Source organism: Ascaphus truei, chromosome 3 (assembly GCF_040206685.1).
Source record: "Ascaphus truei isolate aAscTru1 chromosome 3, aAscTru1.hap1, whole genome shotgun sequence".
NCBI classification, from domain to species: domain Eukaryota; kingdom Metazoa; phylum Chordata; class Amphibia; order Anura; family Ascaphidae; genus Ascaphus; species Ascaphus truei.
In genome coordinates, this window is record NC_134485.1 from 348,950,353 (window position 1) to 348,970,698 (window position 20,346).

Here is a 20,346-nt window from a genome sequence, read left to right on the forward strand (position 1 = left end):
TGTGTTGCCCTGTCCCTGCGTTGCCCTCTCCCTCTGTCGCCCTCTCCCTGTGTCGCCCTCTCCCTGTGTCGCCCTCTCCCCTGTGTTGCCCTCTGCCCTGTCGCCCTTGCCCTATGTCGCCCTCACCCTCTCTCTCACCCTTTCGCCCTCACCCTCTCTCTCTCTCACCCTGTCGCCCTCACCCTCTCTCTCTCTCACCCTGTCGCCCTCACCCTCTCTCTCTCTCCCTGTCGCCCTCACCCTCTCTCTCCCTGTCGCCCTCACCCTCTCTCTCTCCCTGTCGTGCTCTCTCATTCTCTCTCTGTGTGTGTCTCTCTGTGTGTCTCTCTCTGTGTGTCTCTCTTTTTGTGTCTGTGTGTCTCTGTGTGTCTGTGTGTCTCTCTCTGTGTGTCTGTCTCTGTCTCTGTGTGTCTGTCTCTGTCTCTGTGTGTCTGTCATTGTCTCTGTGTGTCTGTGTGTCTGTCTTTGTCTCTGTGTGTCTGTCTTTGTCTCTGTGTGTCTGTCTTTGTCTCTGTGTGTGTGTCTCTGTCTCTGTGTGTTTGTCTCTGTCTCTCTCTCACCCACACTCTCTCTGTCTGTCTCTCTCTCACACTCTCTCTCTCTCACACTCTGGATCTCTTATTTACCCTATATATATTAACTGCCCTATACTACACCAAAATAACTTACACTGCTTTCTGCCAGATCTGACTCCAGAGCTTCACACTGAAGACATCGGAATCCCCTCTAACCCAGAAGACAGGTAGGGAACACCTCCCCTCCAATGTATATATAACGGGTACCTGGACATTGAGGGACTGTGGATCAGGTAAGATCCCAGGCGGGATTGCTGCTTTAGATATTGTGAAGCGGGGTCGTCCAGGCACTAGTTATAGGATTCCGGAAACTAGTCATTCACATCTGGCTTTTTTTTCTAAATCCGACACACACACACACACACACACACACACACACACACACACGTAACAAGGACTAATTGTAGTATAATGTACTACAATAAATAAACTTATGTCAAAAACTAATGTTGTTCTTACTAGGAATTTATTAATTTTTTTGATAAAAAAGCTGGTCTGGGGGCGGGGCTAGGGGCGGGGCTAGGTGGCGAGTAGATTTTTTTTGTTCGGCGAGTAGATTTTTGGGTGATTTGTCGACCACTGTGTAGTGTATATATATATAGAGAGAGAGAGAGAGAGAGAGAGAGAGAGAGAGAGAGAGAGAGAGAGAGAGAGAGAAGAAATGACCTAGGCGCAAATGAGCCAGGAAAGAAACAAAGAGAAAAATATCATAGGGCAGTATGTCTGTAACTTTCAGAGTCAAGGTGGTGAGGTATACACTTACACTTAGTCAGCCAAATATAAGCCTTTAATCCACCACTGGGATTCAGGAACACTGCTACTGGTATTTCTTTGCTGTTTGCATGGGTCTCAGACTCTCCACGTATGCTGCTTGCTTCAGGGGTCACCTTTTCATCTGCAGCTGCGTGTCTCCTTAATATGGGATAGAGCTCACCGGGAGGGGGGGGGGGGGGGGGGGAGAGGGACAATGGAACAAAGATAGTATAAAACCTTTTATTGTAAAAAACTATCTAAAAAATAACAAACAGTATCTCACTCACATGGTGTGAAATAATATCGAGCAGTTGAGAGTTTAAATTGAGTCTCTCACACTCGTAGAGTTTGGTGTCCGGTCCACTGCACTGATGCTAGCCTGGTTTACTTCCGCGTCACGTGCTCCGGCTCCAATTCTCGCGAGACTTCGTTTGGAATTTGCGCTGATTGTAATCTGTCCTCTCTCTCTCTCTCTCTCTCTCTCTCTCTCTCTCTCTCTCTCTCTCTCTCTCTCTCTCTCTCTCTCTCTCTCTCTCTCTCTCTCTCTCTCTCTCTCTCTCTCTCTCTCTCTCTCTCTCTCTCTCTCTCTCTCTCTCTCTATATATATATATATATATATAGGTAACAGAGCAGATGGCACACAAATACAGATGAAGTCAGGTGCTTAGTCCCATATGAATGAATATAATCAAAGGCTCCTTACCAGGCAGACCAGAGAATCCAGGGAATCCAAAGCAGGCACAGCAAGGAAGAGACAGCACACTTGTTAGCAAAAAGAATTGTATTAGTGAAGCAGGCACAAAACACCAACGTTTCGGTCCTAAAAACAGGATTGGATTCCCTGGATTCTCTGGTCTGCCTGGTAAGGAGCCTTTGATTATATATATATATATATATATATATATATATATATATATATATATATATATAGAAACACAGAAAAAACAGGCGCACTCATAGCGTAAAAAGGTATAACAATATTTATGGAGTAAAGGATTTAAAATGCACACTCACAAACATAGCTTAATAAAAAGCAATTTTGAGTATAACTTCAAAGACCCAAAATTTGGGTTACATTTGATATACAAAATTACAGCCATATAGATACTTCTGGCTAGACTCTTGCTATCATTAATCACTGTTTCATCTCTTCTTTCCAGTTCACATATAGAGAGATACATAAAATGATTCTCTCTTTTTCAAGCTTAAGTATGAATTTATTCATTCATTCATTTTTTTTTTTTAATAATTATTATATAATGCACAATTTATAGTTTTCTAGATGTTAGTATGGTATTTAGATTTATTTTACATATATGTAAAGATATTATATTTGTATCATTAGTTACATGTAGGGTATGTATATAATATGTATTAATGAATTTGTTTATGTCCAAAAGAAGTTTGGCATAGGTAAAAAGTGGTATATTTTGAATATTATTTTCATCATCATTTATTCAATATTTAATCTGATTATACTTTGTATATATTCTCTATATTTTTTAATTTAAGTACATAAATGCTGGAACAAGTTCTAATTCATGTTCATATCCTGTTCATGTTACTATGTAATTTGCATTTAACTTGGCTAATTATTCCATCAGCAGCAGTATCCTCGTTTGCTGTTATCAAATATATTAACGTTTTAAATTCTGTTGAGTTTAAAGGTATTAGAGCTCTCAATTATATTGCACCGGATATCAATTTGATTTAATGACACCTATAGTACTAAACACACCTGTGAGTTATATTATGCTCATTTACGTGAGGGACTATTTAACACCAGATAGCCCCTTTGGTGTCCATCCCCTGATGAAATCCGCAAAGGCGGAAGAAACGCGTAGGGACGGTTTGCATTGAAACTACGGTGGCTGACCTGCCTTCGGCACCAGAGAGAGACCAAGGAAATACAAGGAAAATCCTTCCGGTATCCAGCACCGCATGTGTGGGAGTAATGGCGGACGCACGCTGCTGAGAAGCTCCTGACGGATGTCTGTTACAGAAACACCTTGGAGAAAACGGCGTTCTCAACTGCTGGGTCTCGAACTGATCGTGAGATTACAGAGCGGAGGTGACGGTGAAGCCTTCGTTTGGTGCATGGGCAGGTCCCATAAAACGCTTATTTTAATCAGACTAATTGTAAGTGTGCAATTGTCTTGTCCATGGTTTATTAAAATGTCAATCTGATTTTACACAAGGATCGGGCGCTTTTTCTCTTTTCTTTTTTCTAATATATATATATATATATATATATATATATATATATATATATATATATATATATAGAAACACAGAAAAAACAGGCGCACTCATAGCGTAAAAAGGTATAACAATATTTATGGAGTAAAGGATTTAAAATGCACACTCACAAACATAGCTTAATAAAAAGCAATTTTGAGTATAACTCAACCAGCCCGACACAGGAACCCGGTACCAGATGACTTCAGTGTCCGGTGTAGATTCACTGCAGCAGCCTCTATGGACGCCTCCGCAGCCCGGAGAACACGAGGGACGCCACCTTCCTCTCAATCCGGCGTCACACAGTGAGTTCTCAGCTCCAGGTATCGCGAGAACTCAGTGACGTCAGTGGATATAGCCGGAACAAGTTCACATACGTGTATTCAGTGGACGGCTGAGATAAATGTTTCCAAAGAAACAACAAATGCTATAGCTGGCTTGTGAGTGAATAATTATTAAAAATGGAACAATACACCTCCACCAAACACTCTCTACGCGTTTCGTCTCAAAAGAGACTTCATCAGGAGTAACAGTACACTGACCGTTCTGTTCTGACTGACAGATTAAATCTGTCAGTGGTGATATTGGATACCGAGGCTTGAGCCTCATTACTCCAAGTTCTCTTGTTGAGTGTATTGTCGCACTCTTTAGGAAGCTTCTTGATCTGTGTTACTTGCCACAGTTGAGTTGGTTTCACAGGTTCAGCGCTGTGATGGGTCGTGGGTAGCGGTCAAATGGGTTTGCAGAGATCGCAGCAAGCTTCTTGATCAGCGGGTTTGAGTTCTGGTCCAGTTCCTTGTAGAATTTCTTGTTGAGCTTCTTTAGATGTTCATCTAACATCTCGATACCCAGTTCCCTATGAAGGTCTGCTATTCTTGTAGGAAGTGGAGCGTTGGACGCAATCCGCAGCGCCTTGTTCTGTAATTTTTGGAGAGATGATCTTTGATGTTGGTGGCAACCACTCCACACCGGGGAGGCGTATGTCATTGTGGGTCTAATGATCGCCTTGATCACATTGACTTTGCTCTTGATGGGCATGGTCCTTGTCTTCAGCAGAGGGTACAGTGCTGCCAGCTTGGTTGTTGCCTTCTGTTGAATCTTCTCAATGTGGTTTCTCCAGCTTAGTTTGCTATCTAGGATTACACCTAGGTAAGAGCTGTTTGGCTCCCATTTGACAGCCTCTCCGTTGAGGGTGATTGGCGGGTGTGCCTTGATCCTCTTTTTGGTAAACAGTGTAGCTGTAGTCTTGCTGGAGTTCAGTCCTACTTGCCAGTCGCTGTACCATGTTGATAGCATGTCTAGTGCTTTCTGGATGTTCTTAGCTACTTCTTTCTCTCTGAAGGACTGGGAGATGACTGCCACATCGTCTGCGTAGAGTGCCAGTTGAGTCTTGTGGAGGTCTGTGGGGATGTCATTCATGAAGAGGTTGAAAAGGAAAGGTCCCAGGACTGATCCCTGTGGCACGCCAGCGCGGATGGGGCGTGTTGTTGAGAGCTCTTCCCGCACAGCCACGTGGAATGTGCGCTCCCGCAAGTAGCTTGCAGTCAGCTTAATCAGGTAGTTTGGGAATTTCAGGTTGATCATTTTGTGCAGTAGTCCTTCATGCCAAACTCTGTCAAACGCTTTGGCCACGTCCAAGAAGACAACTCCAGTTGATTTGTGGATGTTGAATCCATGGCTTATTATGTCAACGACTCGCAGCAGCTGATGGTTGGTTGAGTGGTCCTTCCGGAATCCAAATTGCTCCTTTAGTAGAATGTTTTTACCAGAGGCAAAGTGGCGGAGGCGCGTAAGAATAACTTTCTCCAGGAGTTTGGACAGTCCAGAGAGCAGGCTTATCGGACGGTAGTTTGCAGGATCCCTCCGTGGTTTTCCAGGCTTTGGAAATACAATGACCTTGGCTTCCTTCCAGGATTGAGGGAGTAACAGTACAGGTGAGGAACATAGTATTTATAGTTAGATGAACCAATCAGAACATAGAAGACTACTAATTGCTAATCAGACACACATGGTCAATACCATGATCAAATTAACCCCCATATGTTCCAAAACACATACGGGCCAGATAGACAAATAGTACTAGAGAAAGTGACCAAATAGGCAGATATAAATAATAACATACAATTTAACAAATAAATTAAAATGCATATAAGTACTAAAGCAAGATCTAATATAGCATAATAATATATTATAGCATCATTGGCTTAGTATTGTACTAATGTAATAAACAGATGTTAGTAGAGAAATATCAAAACTCCACATAATTGGGGTCAATAAATCTCCACTGGATAGTACATATAAAGAGATAATGACTAAAAGATTCAGAGAGATCAGAGTACAAGAGGGGGAGGGGAAGGAAAAAAAGGGGGGAAAAAGGGGGGATGTGGGGGGGAAATAAAATAGAGTGAAACCAAATATTGGAACAATAGCATGGAGAAAGATTTTGGATCAATGGAGGTCACGCAAGCAAAGCTGGTACAGCCATATATAAAATTTGTTTGTTTTGTTATTAGTTGCATATCTAAACCACTGTCATAAAGGGACAATCAAACACAACATCTGAAACAGTGTGGTAATGCACGTGCCACCACGGAGGGAGCGAGGTACCTCGCTCAACCCAGACATCCGTGAAAGCACTGCACCCCACAACAGGCATGATGGGCATTTTTTATATATATATTTTTCTGGACTTTACATCTGATAATTTTATTTTTTATATATTTTTGTATTGTGCATGTATACTATCTTTCCCCATTTTTTTACAGTATAGGTTTTTTTCTTCATGTTGATGTGGCTATTCATATAATGGTTTAGGTTGGCGCCGTTTTTTCTTTCTGTTGTGAATATATATATATATATATATATATATATATATATATATATATATATATATATATATATGAAACAAAAACACAGGCGCAAATAATGATAGGTATTATACCGATACAAAGTACCAGGGACTAAAAAAGACTGGGGATAATTGTAGAAACTAATAGGTGATGTCTCTGATAGAAATAACAAATAGGCAAAATATGGTGAAGTTCGCTTATATTAAGTAACTGCGCAAAAGACAGAAGCTACCTACAAAGTAGCAGATTTTTGAAGCATATAAGATATAGACAATCCTCTCCTCACTGCTGATCTGTATGGTGGCTTGTCTTGACTGCACGTGGAACGCCCAGACTCCGCGCGGTGTAACAGATACGTCTGCAGCTGCTTCCAATCTCTTCCTTACTGTTCTGCAGGTCTCGTGGGATTGCGAGGATGACGTCAGCGTGATGTTACGTCCTTTGACGGGGTAAAGTAAGGGAATAGTGTCCAGCAACCGTACATACTGTAGGCAATACTGTCACATTACCATTGCTGATGATCTGGAGAATCAAAGAGGACTACAGTAAATAATAGTATTAGAACCTCCACCCTACGCATTTCGTCTTATCTAAAGACTTCATCACAAAATAATATTGAACCCCATGCTTGCCTGAATCATGTTGGGAGCCCTCAATGGTGCTGTGGCTAATGACGTCTGCTGCTGTCAGACGACAGACACAGAAACCATAAAGCATCACTACACATAATGTGTCACTCTCAACACCAGTAGCACAACACGGGAGGAACACCAATTACTAACTGGGTATTTATGGGCCCAGTATGTACACTAAAACAAGCACCTACCTAGCTGTGAAAAACCATAAAGCATATTTCCACATTAATAAAAAAAATATTATTAAAATCTCTTTCCAACTATTTTTTTTAAATATAAAACTTCTCCACTTACAAGAATTTCACAATTTGGATTTCATATTTTCTCTTTAAATTTATCTATACTTTTTTTAAAAATGCATAACACAGGAAGGGAGGGTGGGACCACTTTTCTTGCTGCCACAAGGTGGGAGGCAAAAACCCTGCACCTATACTTAATCCCCCTAACACTCCACCCCTGACCTTTTGCTTACCCCCACCCACTACACTATACAGTAGGGGCCCACCCTCCTAGTCATGCTATTCCAGCCTAACTGCTAGGGGCTATTCCTTAAAAATGTATTGATGTGTTACACAGCTGTTTTCAGTGGGATGATATGTGCTTCACTATGACAACATGAACTATAATAATTGTTAGATAGAGTAGAGACTGCTCTGTGGATAGCTGAAGATATACAGTAGCAATGACGATTCCTTACCTCAAATGAATTACAAATGGTTTCTATTTTGGTGCCAGAGACATAGGGAGGTAAAAAGATTTGCTCACAGTCCCAAGAGATTTTGAAGATTGTTTACCCATGTCAAAGACCAGTGTATTATTTACAGTGCCACCTATATATTAGGGTACTTTTTGCTAAATGATGTCCTTAATTTATTGGGAGAAATCTGCAAAAATATCTTCGCAGAAAAGCTGTTATAATAGGTTATTGTTTAATTTGTTTCCTGAACACAAATATGAGTTACCAGCTAATGAACTTATCATTAAAACTAGATTAAATTAAGGCTACTGTACTAAAGGGATATTAATGAAAAAACATTCCATTACATGTTGCTCTCTCACCCTCTCTCAGTGTGTCCTGTGCTCCTGCTCTTGAGTTAAGCCATTTTATGGTTAATGCTGCCTAATATCTTGAGTCTGGTCATTTGGTTTATACAGGTGAAAGAGATATACCTGAAGACAGACCTGTGTGTTGGAAAATGAATGATGGTAAAGTAAATAATAAATGTGAAAAAAGATGGATTTCACAGGATTTACGGGAGTGTATTTGAAGAAATAATTTGCTATATAATATAAATTACTCAATTTGATGTGGTTACAGATGCAGCGGCCGTTATTCGAACACTTCACGCGTTGTATACCTCGGAATACACATGTCATGGGGCAGGATTTCTTCCAACCGTACCATCTTAAGACGCGAGTTCCGGTGAGTGCAAAAAATGGCATTTTAGTGTTCTGGTTTTTAAACACCTGCAATTGACACAGTAGCACTGTACTGTACACATTACAATTCATTCATTTCAGTGCATTTCATTGCACACAATCCATGAAATTCAAACAAAGCAACCGCGATAAACACGTGTGCCTGGGGCGATTGGCCGCGTTAATGCCGCGTGGAATACAGCAGAGCACCCGAAAATGGCTCCATGATTTGTTCGAATAACGGCCGCTGCATCTGTATGTCAACCAGTTAATCACTGCTGTTTAAGTGTTCCTGAAGGTAAATTTCACACTGTTGAATGCCTGGTCCTGATTACGATCTTCTGCTTATATGAGCGGTACTTGTAACTGAAAGTCATGAATCTACTGCTGATCCGACATTTTCAGTTTCTCTTTACTCTCTAGCTATTAAAGCTCCTTTGTATAATGGGGACTGGAGTCTCCCACTCTACACATTCATCCTGCCCTCTCACTGTCAGTCAGGTACATTAGCAGACCAAGCATAGAGACATTGACAATCAAGGATTTCAGCCTTCATACCTACTGCAGTTCTCAATGACTCCTGCCCAATCCAGTGTAGAGGAAACCAAAAGGCTAAACATATAATCTACACAAAAAATAAAGATACATTTTTACAAAATCAGTTAATTTTCAAAACACCATCAAATTCTGCTGCATGTTATAATAGATAAGAAAATCATACAAACAATAAACATAAAATTGTAAATTGCAAAATGTAGACACAAAGGTTGATAAATTAAAAAAATTGGTGTTATCTGTGTTTAATACCAATTATATTTATCAACCTATTAACTATTAACCTATTAACTAAACCATATAGCCAGCGTAAAGCAGTGATAAGGGTTTTTCCTGCAGCAATATGTCAGCTTTTTAACACCACATATGAATATTTACTCACATGCTATACGCTAAACTTTGATACAGGACAATATCAGACGCCTGCCAAATAATATCACCAATTTGTGTTATTTACTGTACCCCAGACTGGCAATAACCCTATCTTGTCTATGTATATATACACTTCTCAGGTAAGATAAGACTAGCCAGTCCAGAATAGGTGATAAAAATATACTCACAATGTATAACACATTTATATATGAACCCTTTTAGCAGCCAGATAGTCATGTTTAACCCATGACTATCAGACCACTTTTGGTACTGAAGGTGGTTAATATTTGTACATATGGATGGTATGCTTGTTGTGTTTTATTTGTAGGGTTTCTGGTTACCTCTTTGGTGCCTGAATGCATTAATTGGCAATGCATTGGTAGACTCAAACATCAAAGGGGTTAAATCATTTTCAGAAATAGAGTTTTCCAATAAATCCTATTTACATAACCCGATGGTTGTAAAGCATGTTCTCTCCCACCCCTCCACAAATGCACAGCTAGCGCTGATTAACACTCGTTTCTATCCATTATCATTTATTTATATCACTAGCTTTAACCTTTCTCACTGACTGCCCCACACCCCTGGAATGCCCTCCCCTTAATATTCAACTAGCACCCTCTCTATGCACCTTTAAGACCCATCTTAAAACCCACCTCCTTAACAAAGCATATGAGTAGTTCTGCGGCTGATACTATACACCTCATACATCGACCTTGGCCCCTTGCAGATGCACTTACCAGAACAAACTCCTACTGTCTCTGTATGTTCATCCTACTTACCAATTAGATTGTAAGCTCTTTGTGGCAAGGACTCCTTTTTCTAAATGTTACTTTTATGTCTAAAGCACTTCTCCCACTATGTGTTATTTGTATTATTTGTTATTTATATTATTATGTCACATGTATTACTGCTGTGAAGCCCTATGTACATTAATAGCGTTATATACACAAAGATATACATAGATACATACATACATACATACATATACATACATACATAACTTATTTTGAAATAAACGTCACATTTCATCATAGTAAGTCTATCCCAAAGCAGGGTTTAGAAATCCCTCAGAGGAGCTGTATATTTACAGCACAATCTATCACCATCACCTAATAAAAAGGACATTTTAGGTTTTTCTATATGTTGCTACACCAAGACCTACAAATGAAATCAATAAACTATGCTGTATTGTCCCTTTATTTATATGTTCAGTGACTGGTCAGGGAAAACAAAATTTATATTTATATAAACACATGCTATATTCATCCTGTTAGGGATATGTTAAAACACTAAACGGACATCACCAGACACTGAGGATACTGGGTGGCAAACACTCTTAAAAGAATACAGCATTCTGTTTTAATTTCACTGAGCATCATCTGAGTGTAAAATAAATGTTAACCAATAAGCTGAGCAGATATGTTCAGTGATTTCTGTTACAGGCGCACACATGTAATGTATGTACGTGTAAGTAATTCTTTAAGCATACTGTACAGTAGCTACTTTTATCTTTTCAGCACAATTATTACAAATGCTGCTTACAAATGTCTGCTTATCACAAATCATGTCTTCAGTTCGTGCAGTTACATGTAATATATTAATCCTAACATGCACCTGTCAATACCAATCAAATACGTTCTCCAATAATCTTATGAAAAGTTGTGGTATAACCCTAATGGCTCCTTTATGTACAACAGACAATAGTAAATAATCAGGAGAAGATCTAATTTATCCAACAACCTGTTCCCTTTTTCCCAATTAGATAAATGTAAATTTATTTAAGAAATTGAAGACTGCATTTAAAGAAATATTTCCCAATAGGTGTGATCAATTCAGCAGATTGAAGTGATGGGTGGATGGCAGGTATGCCCAGCCCTTTATTGCAAGAAACTAGTCTTCTGACTCCCATGCAACCAAACCCATCTCCACAATCATATAAAAGGGGAGAATTTTCTCTCCCAGAAGAAAAGGATTCAGTCTCTTTCTTTCTGTCTATTCCTTTATCAAGCTTTGTTTGTTCTCTACCAACTGCATTTTCCAGAAGCCACCATGGCCTGCACCCAGAAATCTTATCATAAAGGCGGAACAAGCAGTGGAGGAGATGGTGGCAGAGCCAAGGGCTTTAGCACCTGCTCGGTTGGGGGAGGAGGTGGTGGAGGAAGAATCAGTGGGGGCTCTCGATCTGGAGGAAACTTTGGATCTCGAAGTGTTGTCAGCCTGGGTGGAAATAAGAGAATTTCTATTAGTGCAACAAGTGTTCACAGTGGGGGAGTTAGTGGCGGTGGTGGTGGAGGCGGAGGAGGATATGGTGGAGGAGGATTTGCTGGAGGGGCAGGAGGATGGGGAGGAGGTGGAGGCGACCCTGGCTTCCCGGTCTGCCCACCTGGTGGAATCCAGCATGTCACCATCAACCAAAGCCTCCTGACACCATTCAAAGTGGACATAGATCCAACAATACAAAAAGTCAGAACCGAAGAAAGGGAGCAAATTAAAGTCCTCAACAACAAATTTGCTACATTTATTGACAAGGTAAAGCTGTGTTTTATCCCCTCATAGCCTTTAATGTCAAATTAATGAATGAGAAATTATCTTTTTTGTAGTAAAACTATAAGATTTTATGAATATTTGTCTCCAGCAGAGATTTTATCTTAACTTTGATGTTTAATTGTTGTATAGAGCTACAATATATGTTTCCAATTTAAAATGCATAACAACTCCCTGATGCAAAACAGAGTTAAAAGTACTGAGCCATTCCATAGTCCAGAACTGCTTTGCACTTTGATTTGCGGCCATCTTTTACTAAGCCATTTTGATTGTAATGCTATTTTCTAGATCTCTAAAACCTTTGACATTTTTTGTTGTAGGTCAGATTCCTGGAGCAGCAGAATAAGGTGCTAGAGACAAAGTGGCGTCTCTTGCAGGAACAGGGTCAAACAGGTGGCTCTAAAAAATCCAATATTGAACCCCTTTTTGAGGCTTATATCAACAACCTGAATAAGCAGCTGGATGGTCTGACAAATGACAAGGGCCGCCTGGACACCGAACTTAAGAGTATGCAAGTGCTTGTAGAGGACTTCAAGAAAAAGTATGTCTGTTGTTACAAGTGTGTTTCATAATAAGTATTTTCTACTTATTGGAAGTGTTTTTTTGGCTTTAGATTTTTTTTATTTACAGATTTAAAAAGTACTGAAAAATGTTTGCTTTCTGGTGCAACATTTTCTCCAATTATTGTTGTAATATACCAGGCAGTTAAAACCATGATTTGTTTATTTGTGCATGTAAACAATGTTAGCAGTTGGTCATTTAAATCTTTTGCAAATACTGTATAGCAAAAGCTGCTGTGCCATTTAGAAGGGTGTGACAGTGTTGTAAACACATTGTTTTTTTTTCTCTTAACAGATATGAAGATGAAATTAACAAGCATGCAACAGCAGAGAATGAATTTGTTGTGCTCAAGAAGGTAAGTTACATTAACACATTCAAAAGAACAGAAACACCACCTACACAATTATACTCTAAAATCGATACTTCCATAATTTATGATACAATGTTTTTAGTCATCCTGCAATTAGAAATGGGCAAAATTGTCAGAGGAATTTGAGCCCTCGGCTAATTTGCAAGTTCCTTTCATCTGCTGATCAGTCTCAAATAGGCAGATTTGTTTGTTTTTCTATCACTGAAAATCTGCAGACGGATTCGGATTTTCAAAAATCCAAATCTGCAGATGGATTTATTATGGGAAGAGGAGAATATAAATAGGGTGCAGCCTCAAGTCTAAGCCATTGTGTGTAGGCGGGGTTGGCTGTGGTTTGCTAGTGCTGCTGCTGCTGTAGAACTATAGATCAAACATTTATACATTAATAGCTAATGTAATATTGAATACATGTCCCCGCCCCGCTCCATCCCCCCGCTGCCGGCACATCTAACCCCGCTGCTGGATGTATTGTGGGGTGAGATTTGTCTCTGTCTGTGTGTGCCTGTGTGTGTCTGTGTGTGTGTGTGTGTCCCGCTGTTGGAACATGTCCTCGCCCCCCGCTGCCCCCCCCCCGCTGCCCCCCCCCGCTGCCCTTTTGCTTGTGGCTCATCTCCCCGCGCTGCTGTGGCATGTCAACCTCGCTGCCGGCACATCTCCCCCCATTGCTGCATCTCCCACCCGCCACCCCGCTAGCTGGCACATCTCCCTCACCCCCCACTGGTACATCTCCCCCCGCTAGCTGGCACATTTCCCCATGCTAGCTGGCACATTTCCCATCCTCCCCCCCCCCACGCTGGAACATCTCCCCCGCACATAACACACACACACAGAGGCACAGATACACACACAGCCATGATCCAGGCAAGGACACGCTCCCTCCATTAGTAACCACGCCCTTGCCCCCTGCTCCTGTTCTAACAGATTTGCTGGACAGCCGAGGGAAACTTAAAATGTCCATAATTTGGGAGGTCAGTCACATTGGAAGCTCAAAATAGTTGCATTGAGCTACAAATCCACAGCAGAATATACAGTGAAAGTTGGTTTTGGTAAATGGTGCCGTTTCTGAGATTTCGATACTTCGGCCATACAGTACAAACAAACAGACGGAATCCAACTTAGAATAATAGTATAGATTTCCTAATAGAACCCCACTCTCCCTGACACTCTCTCTCCCCCACTATCCCTGACACACACTCTCTCCCCCACTCTCCCTGACACTCTCTCTCCCCCATTGTCCCTGGCATACTCTCTCCCCCACTGTACCTGACACTCTCTTCCCCCAATCTCCCTGACACTCTATGTCCCCCCCATTGATTCTCTCTCTTCACCAATGACTCTCTCCCCTCACTCATTCTCTCTCTCCCCCCAGTGACACTGACACTCTCTCTGACCCCAGGAGGCTGCATATATCACATTTTGGTTAAACCGGCCCTGGTATAAGTGTACAAAAGGACTATTGTTGTTTTTGCAGGATGTGGATGCTGCATACATTAAGAAGGTGGAGCTGGAGGCCAAGGTGGATTCTCTCACTGATGAGATCAACTTCTTGAGAGCTCTCTATGATGCAGTAAGGATTCCTCCTCCTTTATTTAATCAGTGAGAACATACAGTAAAGTATTTTTGTAAAATAGGAAGTATACAATAGTTCATGTTCTCCCATCTATCTGTTTAGAGGCCCGGATGAATACCACCAGGAAGCAACATGCATTATAATTAATCAATTCTTGTCGTCATTTGCACGAAAATCTCTTCAGCAACAAAAATGTCTATTGTATGAAAAATAAAGCCACAATATGCAAATGAATTCACATTAGTCAGGAATATAAACAATATTCTCATTTTATACTTTTGTAGTATAATCGCTAAAAGTGTAAGAGATATAGCAGAAAAACAACAATTTATGAATAATTTGTCACTATTCAGGCTTTGGTAATGCAGCGTGCATATTGTGCTGCTCCTGCATTTAAACAGTAATGCACCAGAAGCCTGTATGAGTTTAACTCATATAATGTTTACAGTGTAAAAAAAACAGGATTTCTTAGTCTCTAGTTTCTGAGGTTACCATGGTTACCCGTAGATGGCAATTAGCGTCATTTTAACCTGCCAGACACTAAAGACCAGATCCACAAAATGCTTTAGAAAAGGTAATAACAGCTTTATTCAACCAATTAAAACCAATGTGATCTGTGGGAACTGCTGCTTTAAAGCCCAGAAGCTCAGCTCACCTCAGCTGTATTTTTCCAACTGCTCTGATTCATTTTCTTATATATTATGTGATCTGATATACATGTAACTGGATTACAAGAATACAAGCTGTTAAATACCTTCAACATCATTTTATATTATGAAATAATGACATATTGAAGTACTCTGAATGTTTGCAAATGGAGCAGATAATATCTGAAACCAGCTACTACAGTTGATATAATTTGCTGTTCATTCAATCCCACCTCGTGATACTGAGTTGCCTTTGGCTCTGGTGTCCATTAAGTTATTACATTGTATTGTAGTACAAGATTTTGTCCATTCCATGATAATACACTAGTGAGTTATACTGTACTTTTGTTTGCACAGGAACTCTCTCAGATACAAGTGCAAGTCTCAGATACCTCTGTCATTCTGTCTATGGACAACAACCGTGACTTGAACCTGGAAGACATCATTCGTGATGTTAAATGTCAATATGAACAAATTGCAGCCAGAAGCAAAGCAGAAGCTGAAGCAGCATATGACCATAAGGTGAGCACCAGGGCTTAAAGCAGCTACTACTATTATTCCCTCTTTATTAGAACATAACGTTTTGTAATTAGGCCACACCTATGATTCTTATAGATATATATACTGTAGCTAATGCAAGTTCAAACGTAAAATGTCTTATGGAATATTTCATTAAATGTTTCATTACAGATTACAGTAGTATGTTTTCTAAATATTGTGATGTTCAATCAAGAGTCTGGAAATATACAGATGTGCTAACTCACTGTCATATGATATATATTGACATATTGGATTGTGTCTGTTTATAAAGAACATTTTCCTAATGTTCAAGAGACTTGCATTAATTTTATGACACGTACCACATTTTTCACCATTTCCTTAAAATTTTAGCAAAATTCGATTCTTAAAAAGATACTAATCTGAAAATGAAATTATGTCTAAATAATCCCAACTTCCCTTTAAACTCCCAAAGTTTTGTTGGAGACATAATTACTTCCTGAAGTTTACATCTCTCCGTCTGTATGATAACAATGTATTTGTTACTTATGTTGGATGTTTTTCTGCACACTAGTACAAGCAGCTGGAGCAGACGGCTGGAAAGCACGGTGACAGTCTGAAAAATACAAAGACTGAGATTTCAGAATTGAACCGAATGATCCAGAGGCTGAAGTCTGAGATCGAGAACGTGAAGAAGCAGGTACAGTACAGTAGCTCTCAGCTTCATGGCATTGTGTTAGCAGGGATTTTAATTCAGTAGTATTATTGTGTTATTTTATTTTACCACAGACAACAATGTTTGGCTAATTTGAGCATAACTGCGATGTTTACAATGTGCTCTTGTTTTATGAGAATATGGATCATAATATGAGATTTTGAAGCTCTTCTTAAACACTCCCCATCTAAATTAAAATGTTTAAAAGCTGTCACTTAGTCTGAATGCACTTATGCAGTTTCAGCTGTCAGATGTACTACAATGTTCGAATGATCTAAAATCCCCATTCAAACAACAGCAAATGTTTCATTAATCTGGGAGGACCAGACAGTGTGGCAGTCCATGCTGCCATTCCTGATAACATAAAAACCAGTCAACCAATATATCTTTTTTTTCAGATTGCCAAACTGCAGGCTTCCATTGCTGAGGCTGAGAAGCATGGTGAGGCTGCTTTAACAGATGCTAAAGCAAAGCTGAATGAACTTGAAGTAGCTCTGAAGAAGGCCAAAGAAGATTTAGCTACTCAGCTGCGAGACTACCAGCAGCTCATGAATGTTAAGCTGGCTCTTGATATTGAAATTGCCACCTACAGAGCCCTGCTGGAAGGAGAAGAGTGCAGGTCAGTTTGATAGGATCTGTACGAGGAAACTAAGCCAATGAACTTTGTATTGGAAAGGAGGTTTTATCGTTTACTGGTTTCCAGATAGTAACAAAGTAATTTTTCCTTGAAACATATGTTCTTTACAGCTAACCTCACTATGAAAATTTTCATTTGCATTGAAGCTGACCATATATTATCTGACTGAAATGAACATAATTTAGCAAACTTATTCTGCCATCTCTGCATAGCACCTGAAACACTTACAGTACTTGTAATCAGAGTTGGTATATTCTGAAAAGAAAGTGTCTTAGGTGTGAAAATTAAAAGTTGAGTGAGATATGACAATGGCCCCCATGATAAATTACTAACATTGCTTTTATTGCCCTTTCAGAATTTCTGGACAGGTTACGAACAACGTGAGCATCTGTAAGTGCATATTATATATATTTATGTGTATTCAATTATTGTAGAATTTCTTTACAGACTTAATCTTATATACAGTATGTGAAAACTGATATTTGTTTGTTATTTCAGCTGTGATCAGCAGTGGTTCGTCAAGTGGAGTATATACCGCTGGTGGTGGAGGAGGAGGATATGGCTCTGGAGGAGGTGGTGGAGTAGGCTATGGGCCTAGCGGAGGAGAATGCTATGGGCCTGGTGGAGGAGGAGGCGGTGGAGGCAGATATGGCTCTGGAGGAGGTGGAGGATATGGATCCAGTGGAGGCGGTGGAATACAACATGAATCCTCACAGGGAAGTTGCAGTGGATTCAACCGTTCAGGTGGAAGCAGACGCTAGGTGTCAATTGCTTCAGACACATGCAAAATACAGAATACCTTTTTAAAATTGTCCTACCTACAGCAGCAGTAGCCAACCTTCAAAGCCAACCCTCACTATACCTTGGTTGCTCTGCCAAAACAACAGAAGCTTGACTAGTATTTTAAAATATAATCATCTTGGCTCTTTCCCTGTCCTTAATCCACAGGTGCTACATCTGTCATAGGTTACACTTGAGTATAATGCAGTACTTCCACATTTCCCAATACTACCAAGTCACTCTGTGTTTGAATTAACTACACTGGGGATTAAAACACATAGTAGTATCTAATAATACCCACTATTCAATCTATTGAACATCTCTACATTATGTGGGGAGAAAGGTCAAATTATGGGTCAAACATAATGATAGCACATCAAGAACAAATATCATTTACACAAGTTATTGTGTCTCATATAGTGTCGCCTCTTTGTATGAATGTAATGGAAATCGTGTGTAGCTACATATTAGAAGGATACAAATAAAATCTCTGAGATGGACCATGACTGCAGCTAGTCCTGTAGGTTCCTGCTTGTCTTTTTTTCTGAAAGTATTGGAAGGGGGGATACTGGGTGTTCTGTATATACAATCCTCTTATTGCATTGCTGGATCCTCCAACTCCAGGCTACAGTTTCTTGACTTTTCTGTATATCTTCAATAAATGGCATGTAAATCTCAAGTACTGTTGCAATATTTTTCTAGTATGATTAATATGAAATCTTATAAAACATGAGTGTATTGTAGCGGTACACACCGTATACTACATACAAGGCAGAAAGGGAAATTAAGGGGAAATTGCAGAGTGTTAGGTTTATCACTGTAATTCTTTTCCTTAAAACACAGTTTAATATTCTTGTAGTAAAATTACCACTGTGTTGTGTTCTACATAAAATGAACACATTTTGTCTTTCAGTTGGAAAGCCATAATGATCTTCTCCGGCATTGTATTACATTGTATTTAGTGAGGTCGGTTTCATTCTCGATACTCTTGGTATTCGTAACAAAGCTTAATCGAAGATCTCCTCTTACGTCACCCATCGTACTTTCAGTGTCTCTTTTGCTAACACCTCCTTCTCCACTGATCTCTCTGTGGGTGTACCACAGAGCTCTGTCCTGGGACCTCTCCTCTGTTCTCTGTACACACTCTCTCTAGGTGACCTAATCACGTCTCTTGGGTTCAAATATCACCTCTATGCTGGTGACGACACACAAATTTACTTTTCTACCCCTGACTTTACATCTGCTGTACAAACCAAAGTTTCTGAATGTTTCTCCGCTATATCATCCTGGATGGCCCTCTGTCGACTTAAACTTAACATGGCAAAAACAGAGATCCTTATTCTCCCTCCCAAACCTGGCCCTACTTCCTCCTTCCACATTACTGTTGGAAGTACCATCATTCACCCATTAGCACAAGCACGCTGCTAGGGGGTCACACGTGACTCCTCTCTCACATTCTCCGCTCACATTAAAAAAGTAGCTAAAACTTGTCGTTTTTTCCTGCACAATATCAAAAAGATACGCCCTTTCCTCTGTTGCTCAACTGCTAAAACTCTGACACAGGCCCTCATTCTCTCCCGTCTCGATTACTGTAACCTCCTGCTGTCTGGCCTTCCTGCCTCTTACCTGTCTCCCCTTCAATCTATCCTAAACGTTGCTGCCAGAATTACTTTACTATTTCCTAAATCTATCTCTGTGTCTCTCCTGGCTTCTACCCAAGGAGTAGAAAGGAGATAGCTAGAAGGGGACTCAGACACAGAAGGTCCGTAAACAGTTTTATCACATAAATAAAGTCTACAGCTGTAACCAACATTATTGCCTTTGTTGTAAAAAATAAGTGTTAAATGATACATCATTTCATGTGTACCCCTATTTGTTTCAATGGCGCCACATCAAATCCCACGTTAAATTACATGCCAGCTTTGATGCACAGCTTTGCGTTATTTTCTGCAACACATTGGAGTACATCCCCCAAATATATCTAGTTACCAGGAATACATCAATGGGGCGTTCTGTGCCATAGCGCTGGATCACCGCCACCGCAGCTTACTGAAAAGCCCCATTATCTTTTAAAGAAAAACACTACTGTCTAAACCATCTTTCTCATCCGTAAATCTGTTTTATATATCTATGGGATGATAATAGATGAACTGATGAGCTGAGAGGAGTGTAAGAGGCCAGAGTGTAAGAGACAATAGGAAAGATGTATATCGACATAAAGAAAGTGCGAACAGAAGGTTATTTTTAGGCATTACTCCATTCTCTGCGTGAGCTTGTGTCAAGTGTTCCTTACATTTGAAGAAAATTGTTAGCCAGATGTTAAATAAAAGCATATTGAAAAATAGTAGAAATGAAAACGAATGAATCTATGATACAGCCCAATATTAGAGTAATGGATTTATATGCAGTTGGTATTCTATTAAATATATTTATGGGTGTGGGTATTTATATTTTATTATACATACATAGATTATTCTATATACATTTGTCGTGTGCACAACTACATATAAGAACATTTAATAATAATGGGGAACATGCACACTTTGTTGTTATATTAATTATTATATATTTTGTTGGTTAGTAATAGATAGATATAATGATAGAATTGTTATTTATATTCTAAGA

At 39.8% G+C, this 20,346-nt stretch overlaps 2 protein-coding genes across 2 annotated transcripts in view; both read left to right on the top strand.

The window, feature by feature from the left end:
• LOC142490054 (keratin, type II cytoskeletal cochleal-like) overlaps positions 1 to 18,387 on the top strand; it is a 45,177-nt gene extending 26,790 nt beyond the window's left edge. Inside the window, exon 10 of the transcript XR_012799983.1 lies at positions 18,246 to 18,387. The gene's annotated coding sequence lies outside the window, so the exon portion shown is untranslated. The remainder of the gene's footprint in view (positions 1 to 18,245) is intronic.
• Positions 11,318 to 18,246, top strand: LOC142490056 (keratin, type II cytoskeletal 4-like). Its single transcript, XM_075591849.1, has 9 exons — positions 11,318 to 11,928; positions 12,264 to 12,484; positions 12,799 to 12,859; positions 14,346 to 14,441; positions 15,449 to 15,613; positions 16,164 to 16,289; positions 16,703 to 16,923; positions 17,297 to 17,331; positions 17,440 to 18,246. The coding sequence occupies exons 1-9, from the start codon at positions 11,449 to 11,451 to the stop codon at positions 17,700 to 17,702; spliced, it is 1,668 nt and encodes a 555-aa protein (XP_075447964.1). The 5' UTR covers positions 11,318 to 11,448; the 3' UTR covers positions 17,703 to 18,246.
• Positions 18,388 to 20,346: the final 1,959 nt, after the last annotated feature.

What these genes read in the sequence shown, in the direction of transcription:
- LOC142490056 (XM_075591849.1), top strand. Translation starts at nt 11,449, where the DNA reads ATGGCCTGCACCCAGAAATCTTATCATAAAGGCGGAACAAGCAGTGGA. An exon ending in TGAGAGCTCTCTATGATGCA is followed by an intron (nt 14,442 to 15,448) that starts GTAAGGATTCCT and finishes TTGTTTGCACAG; the next exon opens with GAACTCTCTCAGATACAAGT. An exon ending in TACGAACAACGTGAGCATCT is followed by an intron (nt 17,332 to 17,439) that starts GTAAGTGCATAT and finishes TTGTTATTTCAG; the next exon opens with CTGTGATCAGCAGTGGTTCG.